The 11,417-nt window shown below is 54.1% G+C and overlaps 1 protein-coding gene across 1 annotated transcript in view; it reads left to right on the top strand.

The window, feature by feature from the left end:
• Window positions 1-11,143, top strand: part of ADAM33 (ADAM metallopeptidase domain 33) — a 47,655-nt gene extending 36,512 nt beyond the window's left edge. The window contains 11 exon segments of the mRNA XM_035895062.1: window positions 437-632; window positions 2,279-2,387; window positions 2,942-3,146; window positions 4,101-4,178; window positions 4,962-5,070; window positions 5,669-5,819; window positions 6,453-6,543; window positions 7,271-7,516; window positions 7,813-7,976; window positions 8,730-8,747; window positions 9,984-11,143. Coding sequence (XP_035750955.1) covers window positions 437-632; window positions 2,279-2,387; window positions 2,942-3,146; window positions 4,101-4,178; window positions 4,962-5,070; window positions 5,669-5,819; window positions 6,453-6,543; window positions 7,271-7,516; window positions 7,813-7,976; window positions 8,730-8,747; window positions 9,984-10,035 — 1,419 coding nt within the window. The 3' untranslated portion in view covers window positions 10,036-11,143.
• The last annotated feature ends 274 nt before the right edge of the window (window positions 11,144-11,417 follow it).

The following is an 11,417-nucleotide window of genomic DNA, read 5'->3' as shown; positions in this document are numbered from 1 at the left end:
CCCAGAACTGGACCCAGTGCTCCAGGTGGGGTCTCAGCAGGGCAGAGCAGAGGGGGAGGAGACCCTCCCTCGCCCTGCTGGCCACTCTCCTCTGAATGCACCCCAGGATGCCATTGGCCTTCTGGGCAACAAGGGCACCCTGCTGGCTCATGGCCACCTTGTTGTCCACCAGGACTGCCAGGTCCCTCTGGGCAGAGCTGCTTTCCAGCAGGTCAGCCCCCAGCCTGTACTGGTGCATGGGGTTCAGCCTCCCCAGGGGCAGCACTTGGCACTTGCCCGTGTTGAACATTTGGCTTTATACCTTGGCAGCCCCCTAGAGTCCCACAGGGGACATTATGGATTGTTTATGGCCCCCAGCCATGCCGGGAGGCAGCAGCAATCCCAGTGTGGCCCCTTTGCTCAGCGCTGCTGTTTCTCCCTTCTCCTCCTGCGGCAGCTGAAGGTGGCTGGGACGATGTGCCGGGAAGCAGCGGGATCCTGTGACCTCCCCGAATACTGCACGGGTGCCTCACCCTACTGCCCGGCCAACGTCTACCTGCTGGATGGCTCGTCCTGCGCCTATGGCGAGGCTTACTGCAACAACGGCATGTGCATGACCCACCACCAGCAGTGCGTCCAGCTCTGGGGGCCAGGTAGGTCCCCCCAGCCCCAGCCCTGCCTCCTTGCCACCCCCTCTCCGGAGCAGGAGCCGTGTTGGGTCTCAGCGCTGTGGCTGCACGGGGGCGCCTCGGCACCCCCCCACCCGTGGGGCTGGAGGGTGGTGGGTGGAGGGGTTGTGCTGTCCCCATCCAGGGTTGGGGGTCAACATCCGCGGGGCTGGCGTGGAGGGCTGGGGGTGCTGTGCGTGCACGCCCAGAGGTGCCTGGTCCTCTGCTGTGCACAGCCCACCTGCCCACGCTGCCCATACCTCACATACAGCCCATACCTCACATACAGCCCATACCTTACGTACAGCCCCCATACAGCCCCCACCTTACATACAGCCTATACCTTACATACAGCCCCTACTTCACATACAGCCCCTACCTAACATAGATCCCATACCTCACATACAGCCCCTACCTTACATAGAGCCCCCATACAGCCCCCACGCTGCGTACAGCCCCTACCTTACATACGGTCCCCACATTGCATACGGTCCCCATGCTTCATACAGCCCATACCTTATATACAGCCCCCATACGGTCCCCACGCTTCATACAGCCCATACCTTACATACAGTCCTCATACGGTCCCCACCCTGCGTACAGCCCCTACCTTACGTACAGCCCATACCTTACATATGGCCCCCACGCTGCATATGGTCCCCACGCTGCATACAGCCCATACCTTACATACAGCCCCCATGCTGCTTACAGCCCCTACCTCACATACAGCCCCCACGCTGCGTACAGCCCCTACCTTACATACAGCCCCCATACAGCCCCCACGCTCCATACAGCCCCTACCTCACATACAGCCCCCATACGGTCCCCACGCTGCACCCGAGTCCGTACGTTCCAAGTGACCTTCACGCTCTAGTGCAGCCCTTGCACTATGTATGGCTTCAGCACTGCATATGGCTCATTGCACTGCACAGAATGTATAGGCCCTCCTTGCTTTAGTTAGCCCATATCCTGCGTATGGCCCCCACCCTGCCTGCAGACGTTACACTGCATATGGCCCATAGGTGATGTGGCTCAGTTATATGTGGCCAGGCGCTTTGGATGGTTGTTGCACGTTTCATACATATATATATATATATATGCACACACTTTACATGGCCACGGACTGCATATAGCACCCATGCATTGTATGGCCCCCACTCCGCCTATGGCCCATAGCTCATATGCTCCATACGGCCGCCTGCTCTGTATGGCCCCCAGCTGTGTCCTCCCCCATGCCGCCTAGCGCCCCCCCGCCCGGTATGGCCCTGTGCAGCCCCGTGCTGCGCCCTGCTCCCGTGCCCACCACAGCCCCCGTACCCACCCTCCCAACACCCCCTCGCACCCGTGTACACCCCCCTACTGCTCCCACCCATAGGTGCCCATTTGCCCTGTGGGCGCCCCCAGGAGAGCTGCAGCAGGCACAGGGGGGGAGTCCTCCCCCAGGGCCAAAATTCTCTGCTAGACCCCAGAGGAAAGAGGATTTCACCCCTCTCGTGCTGTGCTTGGCCCGGTGGCACGCACAGCAGCAGCTCTCCGGGTCTTTGCCGTAGTGTTTTCTCCATAAGCATCCAGCCACTGCTCCTGATTTCGGTATCCCCATCCCACGTGGGACCTTCCCTCCCTCCCCACAGGTGCCTGGCCAGCCCCGGATGCCTGTTTCCAGGACGTGAACATGGCCGGCAACACCTACGGCAACTGCGGGAAGGACAGCCAAGGGCGCTACGTGAAATGCAACAAGAAGTGGGTGCAGCACTGGCACCCATGGGTGCCCCATCTTCTCCTCCTGCACCTGCAGCCCCCCGCTGACCACCCCTGCGAAGGGGCTGGTGGGGCCCTACCCTGACCTCCTGGTGTCATCCCTTGGGCCAGCTCTGTTTTGGACCTGAGGAAGCCACCAGGTCCTTCTGGGCTCAGTCCCCATCACTGCCGGGAGGTTGTCCCACCATGCATCACCTCCCAGCCCAGCCTGAAGGGAAAACCAAAGATGGCATCTTTGGATGGATGCTATAGCAGGAGATGCTATTCAGGGAGCAGGTGCTCTCCAGTATTCCCAGTTAGACCAGGGATGTTAGAGGGACCCCACCTTGCCTGTTTACTTCATCATTTCTCTGTGCTGTCCATGATTTAGCTGAGTCCTTCTGAACCCGCTGAGCCTCTCCCATCACAACCTCCCATGGCCATAAATTCAGAGGGGGGTGAGCCAGCGGGCAGGGGCAGGGGGTGATGGGGCAGGGAGGGTAAAGCGGCAGATGCCCACATCTCCTGCCCTCACCTTGGCTGTGTCCTGCTCCTAGGGATGCTATGTGTGGCAAGATCCAGTGCCAGAGCTCAGCTAAGAAGCCCCAGGGGACCAACACCGTCTCCATCGACACCACCATCCGCTTCAATGGGCGGGAGGTGAAGTGCCGCGGCACCTACATGTACACCGCAAAGGACGATGAGGATGACCTCTCTGACCCGGGGCTGGTGATGACGGGGACGAAATGTGGAGATGGGATGGTGAGTACCTCTTCCTAGGGCTGGGTGCTCCTCCAGGGGATCAGCTCCTTGGGTCTTGTCCCAGCATCAGTGTAGACATTGGCTCTTCTCTGCGTTACAGCTGAGCCTTGGGATGTGGTCCCCACCACGCTTGCAGACATTGCCTTGATGACATTGCAACCGGGGCATTTCTAGACATCACCAGATACTTGTGTGTAGGCCACCAAATTCTTCTCTCTGGTCTCCAGGCTTCTTTACTGGTTTAATGTATAGTGGAGTAACCCCAACAAGAATTGCATGCCCAGGACTTGATGGATGAGGCTTCCTCCTACGAATAAACTGTTTCCCAGGGGAAAGCTGTGTTAGGAGTCAAGACGACAGATCCAAACCGTTGAGCATTAGTCTCTTTTACAGCCCTTGCATCTCCAAGTGCTTTACAGAGGGTCACTTCAGCTGAGAAAGGGCAGAAGCCTGGTAGACAACACGGTAGCAGGGATGCACACCAGACAGAGCTGGCTGCGGAGACACGGCCTTTGCTATTTGCCAGTTTAATTGTGAAATTTTCATCCCGGTTTGGGATGGAAGGCCAAAATGTTGACATTTTCGTGAGAAAGGATGGCTGGTTTTGAAACTCAGTGTCGGTTTTTTTTGGCTGGTGCCTGCATTTTAGGGCCAGATGGGAAATGCCTTCTCCAGGAGCTGCCAGGTGGGTTGTCAGGGGAGGGTGGTGGGAGTGGTGGTGCCTGGTCTCTGCTGCACCATCCTGGATGGGGGAATGGTAGAGGATTTAGAGGTTTCCTGGGCTGTGCTGAAAATGGGAGTGAAATGCATTGACCTGGGACAACACGATTTAACCCACCTGCCTTTTCCAACAGACGGCACCCTTCTGGAGGGCTCCCATCTGTGGAGCCAGAAGATCACTGTCCCCCCTCCCTCGGGTCTTTCTCTAACCTCAGCTTCTTGGCTCTCTCTCAGGTTTGCAAAGATCGCCGATGCCAGAATGCCTCCCTTTTTGAGCTGGAAAAGTGTGTTTCCCGGTGCAACGGCCACGGGGTGAGTTATTGCCTCCCGGGAAGAGTGCAGATTCTTAAGCAAAACCAAGTTTCTCCCAGAGGGATGAGCCTTGCAAGGTAGTGGGCATCTGCTTTTCGTAACTGTCTCATGCATCAGCTGTGGGTGAGCCTGAGTGGAGATCTTGGCTTACCCATGTCCAAGTTTAGAAGAAGAAGATCATTTGTGATGTAAGGACCATCTGCAAAATTTGGATCAGGGTCTGGCTTGAACTGGAGAGCTTTTAGAGCTCAGAGCAGGTGCCTGTTCCCTCTGGGAGAAAAGCAGAAGTGAGAAACACAACTGGGGCTGCAAAAAAGCAGGGAAATGGTTCAGTGATTAGAAAGAGCCGCTTTTGCCCAAAGATTTGACCTCTGCAGAATGCAGGGCTTTGCCTGGTAAGGCAACAACAACGCTATGGTTTCATGGGAAGATCCCGAGGGGAAGATGGTTAGCAAACTTCTGGCCTAACGCCAAGTATTAAGGGCATCAGGCTTGTCTAGCCAAGCAGTGCACAAACGGAGGGCGTAAGGTACCCGTCTTCAAGGTTTCTGCGAAGAGCAGGGAAACGAAAGTATCCGCAAGAAAATATCTCTGTACGTTGCAGTCACACATTTGAGGGCAACACAAGTGTGATCCAGGTGATGCTCAAGGGGTGGATATTGGCAGGGGTTAAGCTCCTTCAGCCTTGACCCCCGCCATTGTCCATCTGTTCTCATCCCCAGCGTAGGGACCATCGTTTCCATATGTCCCTCGTGGTCTCCAACCCTCCTTCTCATCCTGCAGGTCTGCAACAGCAACAAGAACTGCCACTGCGATGCCGGCTGGGCTCCCCCCTACTGCGAGAAGCCAGGCTTGGGTGGCAGCGTGGACAGTGGCCCTGTGCAGCGTGACAGTCAGTCTCGGCTTCTTGTCCAATGCCTCATGGTGCTGGTGGGGCTGGAGGGATGCCACGAGAGGGGGGAATGGGGTGATAAAGCTGCCGACAGCTCTGCTCCCAGATGTGCTGGGTTGGGTCCATTCAGGCAGACTCACAGCCTGTACCAAGCTCTGGTTGCCTGGTGGCCACCCATTTTTATCAGAGACCACTGGCTGGTACTTCTCCCTTTTTGGAGGTGTGATCAATGGTCTGAAGTTACAACAGAGCAGGTTTAGGTTGGACATTAGGAAAAATTTCTTCACAGAAAGGGTTGTCAGGCTCTGGAATGGGCTGCCCAGGGAGGTGGTCGAGTCCCCATCCCTGGAGGTATTTAAAAGAAGGGTAGATGAGGTGCTTAGGGACATGGTTTAGAGGTGGGATGGCAGGGTTAGGTTAATGGTTGGACTTGATGGCCTTAAAGGTATTTTCCAACCTAGACAATTCTATGATCATGAATGATATCTCTAGCCTGGGTGGCTGGGAATGGGCAGACAGGACCCACATTTCCATCAAGTGAAGCTGGAGGCTGCTGACTCTCCCAGCCCTGCACTCATCCTTGTGCTTTCCCTGCCAGATCACGAAGCCATCTTAGTAACCCTTCTGCTCATCTTCCTGCTCTTCCTCCCGGCCCTCGTGATGAGCGTCTACTTTTGGTACCGGCGTGAGAATTCGCTCCTGAATAAGTGGATAAAGGAGATGAGGAGGAGGAGCCATGAGACATATAGGTGGGTGATACATCCTAAATCCCTTCTCTCTTGAAGACCAGTGAGACTCTGAAACCTTGTTTTCTTGCCACAGGCAGCATCCAGCCTGGTGGGAATGGTTGTGGGAGAGCTGGTGGTGCACAGGGTCTGTTTCAAACTGGTATGAGACCTGGTTTGAGATATGAAGAGCTCTCTCCTGGGAAAATCTGAGGCTCTCAGCTCTCTCCTGAGCGGAGGACAGGAATGGTCCTCTGCACAGAAGCCCAGAGAGTGGTGGTGAAGGTGGCCTGGTACCGAGGAGCTTTCTCGCCATCTGCTCCTAGCAGGCTGTAAGGACTGGAAAGGCTCTAAAGGAGCACTGAATTTGGATATTCTCATTATTTCCCCTCCCAGTACAGGTCCAGACATGTACATACCTCAGAGCCCCTGCAATAATTTGAGAAAAAAAAACCCAGAACTGAACAACTTCCTTCATTACCCTCATTATCTCAACACAAACTTGTCGTCCCTACTCACCCAGCACTGCAAGGCTGTCTGTTAACGATCCGTTAATGGAGACAGGATCTCACTGGTGTGCAGAATTTTGGAGGTGGCTGTTGCAAAAATGGTTGCTTTATTTTGCCATCTGTGATTTACGTTTGTGCTCCCGGGCAGGAAGAAAACCATGGGTCGGAAGTCAACCAGTGGCCATTCCAAAGCTGCTTTCACCTTGCGGAACATTTCCACCTCCAGCCACACTAATAAAGTAAGGAATAACTCTCCTTCTGGGTTTGCTTTCCCGCCCTGGGACTTGATACTTGTGGGCGATCACATCTACCTCTAGCAACTGGGCAAGCAACTGGTGCTCCATGCTGGTTTATGTTGTGTCTACACTGTGAGCCCTTGGTCAATAGTGCACGTCCCTCCTAAAAGTGGCTCTGTTGAGCTCTGCCTGCTCAAAAAGACCCTGGTGACTGCCGGGAGCCTCTGCTGGAAAATTGCTCATCACCATGGCAAAGCTTAGCAGGGGCTGTGCAATCCCCCTGATGACTTTGTGCTGGGTCTCCAGGGAGGCAGATGCTTCTGCTGCTGGTTGTGTCAGCTCTGGTGACCTTGGGATGTCCAGGGCTGAATTTAGGAAGACTTTAGATTTTTTTGAGCATGGCCACAGTGGCTGAGAGTGGGGCAGAATGGATGATGTCTCCCATCTGGTGGAAATCTGGTATGGATTCACTAGAGCTGGCCCTGCTCTGGATCTCCTGAGACCAGCACCTTTCTCATCCCCGTGTGCTCTCATATGGCTAGTGCGGAGCAAACATGTTCAGTTTTTGGGCAGGATTGTAGAAGTGGTGGTGCCAGAAAGTGGAATAAATACCCAGTGCTCCTTCTGCAACTCCCTTGCACCCAGACCTGGAGGGAACATCTGCTTTCTAGCACCCAGGAAAACGTACCTAACGATTTTCTCCATATTTCTGCTTTCCTTGTCCCTGCAGGCAACACGGGCTGCATTCCCCCCCAAACCCAGCGCTCACCAGCCCAGCTCTCAGCCTGTCAATGTTGTCCACCCTCTTCGCCCGCCTTCCCACTCCATCCCTTCACGCCCGAGAGACCCCAAGCCGGCCAGGCCACCTCCGCCAGTCAGCAAATCGCCCATGGTCACCACCAAAACAGTTGTCTCCCAGGCTAAGCTGCCACCTCCGAAGAAACCTCTCCCCTGCAGCCCCGTGAGGACCCCACTGGTGAGCTTTGCTGGTTGGCTGTGCTTTCCTTCCAGACTCATGGGAATTCCCTGGTTTTTGGCTGCCTGTGGCTCTTCTGGGTTGGGCACTATTAAGGATCTGACACGCCATGCTAAGAGATGAATCTGTTGCAATGGTGAAGAAAGCTCATTAGATAATGAGAATGTTTTAAGGTAGTTTGGTTGTTGTTACATGCTTTGAAATATCTCAGCTCTGCAGCAGAGGAGAGAGGTTTGTAGATCATTGCATGCTCCTCTTAATGATGTTGTCTCTCCCCATACACTTTGTAATCCCAGGTCGTCCCAAAGCACCAGCCCCCTCGTCGACCACTACCTGGAAGTCCTCTTATGGCCAAAGAGCTGCCTCCTGCACATGGACAGACCCTGCTGGTCATGGTCCCTCCTACCAACTTCAAGGTGTCAGGCACAAGTGCCATGAGCCACCCCACGAGGCCGCTAAAGTAAGTTGAGAGGGGAGTTGAGCTATCTCCCATGGTGCAGGTGGACATAGTGGGGGGTCTTGTGGGTCATGTCTGGGTGGGACATCCCAAATGTCTCTGTGGTGTGCTCTGCTCTGCCCCTTATGGTGTCTTCACTGTGACCTGGGTTTCTCCTGCTCCTCCCCAATATGACTGGTGTGTACAGGCCAGGCTACTGGAGAAATGCTCTGTGCTCTGGGTGTGCGGGTCTGTACACATTGCTGGAGCTACAGGAGTTCAAAGCCCACCAGCTTTGGGGTAACTGGCCTGTAGGGCATTGTGGATCTTCGGTACAGGGCATTTGAGGGCAGCAGCAAAAGTTAGGAAGGAAATTAGAAGATGTCCCAAACTCTGCTATTTGGGGAGCAACTGCAACCAAAGTGTTTGTCCAGATGGGGATGCTACGTGCATAAACAATCCTGTGCCCATGGCCCTTCCTGTATGGTGCAGGAGAAAAACCTTCCCGCCCGAGCAAGGTACCTCCAGGTGATTGGGGTCTGCAGCCATGCCTCCACCTGGCATGACCCCACAGGGTTTGGCCAAAGTTGGCCAACAGTGACCAAGGTGGGGACTTTGGGTCTTGTAAGGTCCTGATGGATTAAGGGAGATGCCATCCTATAGGGGTGCATGTGGCCTCCCATCCCAGAGCATGGAGGGGGCTGTTGGTGTTCTGCTGGGGGACAGTGGAGTGAAGGGATGGACATTGATGATCTCTTTCATCTTTCCTCCCTGCAGGCCGATGCCACCTCAAAGGTGAGTCACAGACACCATGCAGGACCATGGGGACTGCCTGTGGGGCGATGGCCATTGGTTATGCACTGGGCTGGGAACCAGGAGACTGGGGGTTAAACGCCCGCCTTTCTCCTAGATGAGCAGGACTTAGCCCCTCTGGGTACCCCAGCAACAGCAGGGCTTGGGCACCTCCATCCAAGGGAATGGAGGATGCAGGTTTTCCGGTTTTGGAGCTGGGAAATTAAGTCCAAGTCCTTTACAGTGTCACTACTACTTTCAGCTCTTGCTGTACTGCTAAATCCTCTGGATATGGGTCAGTGGAGCCTCAAGGGTTCATGCTTACATCTGCTCCAGCTAGCCAGGCTTGTGGGCTGTATCCAGCCATGGAGAGAAGGCACTGTGCTGGACTGAAGTTGGCCCTCATCCTGACAGTCTGCTTTGCTAATTACTGCTTTGACCCTCTTGCACTATTTTAGGTTCTTATGCCTTTGTAGTTGCCACCACAAAGAGGCTGAATATGCCCCAAAATTTCTCAGTGTAACTCAATCCCTGTAGCTCATCTCTTCTAGTAGATAAAACAGGCCTGTTCCATGGCCTCAGAAGAGCAAGACCTGACACATCCCAGCAGCCAAACTCAGCTCCCTTCCCCAAACGGTGTAGTTTTGTCCTTGCTGCCCATTGAGAGCAGTCCCTGGCCGTCCTCTCTTGAAACGGTGCCCATGTCGGAAAGTGTAGACTGGCAGGGCCAGACTTGTGCCAGGGAGCAGGATGTGCCCATGTCCTGGTCTGTATTCATCGCCTGACACCACCAACATGCTAGGAGAGGACCAGGGAACTGTTGTCTTTCTTGGATGGATGATGTGAGGGATCTCATGAATTCCCAGGATGGACTATAGGGTTCATATTGGGTTGGTTGAATTGGTGATGTCTCTTGGTAGTGCATGAACCACCTTGGCTGTTCTGGTGGGCTCTCACTGCTGGTTACTGCCTGGTGTCACCACATGCTTTGGTGGACTCTCTGTCCTATCAGGTTTTTGAGGGTACTCCAAAGGAAAACACCTCAAAGCAATACAATTTGGGGTTGTATCTTTGCGAGAGGACATGGGTGACCATGACAGTCCCAGGTCCTGTCTGGTCTCAGGAACAGCAGCTGCTCTGCCTTCCCTGAGCTGTGGAAGGATGGTTGTGGTGGATGTGGTGGATGCTTGGTCTCTACACTCAAATGAGTTGTCTTCTCTCTCTTTCTTCTCACTCTAGGCCAGTCCCAGCCATCAAAGTTCAGTCAACCTCCTTCCCCTTGAAGAAGTGACAAACCAAGGACACCTTAAGCCCATCCTTCCTGAGCTGGCTCTCCTGATTTGCACTGCTGCTGGCGACAGGGGTCTTTTATTCCTCTCTTGTTTTATTTGTCTTTTGATACCAGAGGACTATTTTTATAAGACAGAATATGTATTCAGCACAAAAACTGTAGTGGTGGGGGGATGAGAGGGGAAATTGGTACCATGACGTAACTAAGGTTTGGGGTAGGTTGGCAGTGGGGTTACCACGATGGAGACTCCACCACAGCTCCTGGCATCGCTTCCTGGCCAATTTATCCCCCAGCTTTAGTTTCTTCTTGACATTGCACATGGGCTGGGATGGGGTGACTTGGGGGTCAAGTGAACATCCAACACTGATGAAAGATGCTGATGACAGTGGCAGCAAAAGCCGTATAATATCCTTCTAGCTACCTCCTCCTTCTCCTCCAGGCCTGGTGAGACCTCACCACCAACCTTTGCCACCAGAGTTCAATGCTGGGCATTGTCTCCGGGGAGACATTTGCCATGAGAGAAAAGCGGTTTCCAGTTTGGACTGTGCCATACAGTGCTGGGACATTTCCATGAAGGATCCATGTTCTCAGGCTCCTCCTGGCCTCCTGCCTGATTGCACAAGAAAAAAACAACGACAATCCTGGGGTCGTACCTGGAAGGAGAAGCTGCCTGAGAAATGGTTTAATGTCTGAAGTGCTGGTGGCAGCTGGTTACCAGGGTGCTTTCAAGGGGCTCAGGAGCCCTCCACAGACATTGCATGTTCCCTGATCATGGGGCAAGCCCAGCAGTGGCTCTATGAGCTGCTAACATTCTGCTGTCCAAAGGGGGAAGGAGCCACAAGCTGGGAACAAGAGCAAGAAGACCTGCCTGTGTCATTGGCTTGCCCAAAGGCCTTGGCCAAGCCATTGCATTTCTCTGTGCCTCAGTTCCCCCCGTCTGTAAAGTGGGGGGTAATACCTACCTCACAGGGGTGTTGTGAGGTTTAACAAACTGATGTCTTGAAAGGGCTTTACAATCAATCCTCAGATGAAAGGTGCTGTTGACCTGCACAGTATTATACCGTGCCACTTTCCTATGACTTGACATGCGGCTCTGTCAGGGTCTGAAATGAGAACAAAGGCTTCATACAGTCCCCTGGCTCCTCTGGCTCTTTTCTTGCTCAGAAGTTCCTGGAGACTTTAGACGCCAAGGTCTCCAGGTCTCCTACCACAGCGGTGCAGGTGTTGGAGCCCCTTCTGTTATCCCTTAAACCTGGGATCATTCGGTGCAACTGTGTGTGACATCAGCTACCCTTGGGTAGATCTCATCTGACCTAGGACAAATCTTTTTGAGATGTGTCTAACCAGTGTAAAGTTTGTTCATGATGTGGGCTCAAGGACAA

The sequence above is a fragment of the Egretta garzetta genome, unplaced genomic scaffold, assembly GCF_000687185.1.
Source record: "Egretta garzetta isolate BGI_Z169 unplaced genomic scaffold, ASM68718v1 scaffold265, whole genome shotgun sequence".
NCBI classification, from domain to species: domain Eukaryota; kingdom Metazoa; phylum Chordata; class Aves; order Pelecaniformes; family Ardeidae; genus Egretta; species Egretta garzetta.
The sequence above is the reverse complement of the archived record's forward strand: the minus strand, read 5'-3'. Positions and strand labels throughout refer to the sequence as shown.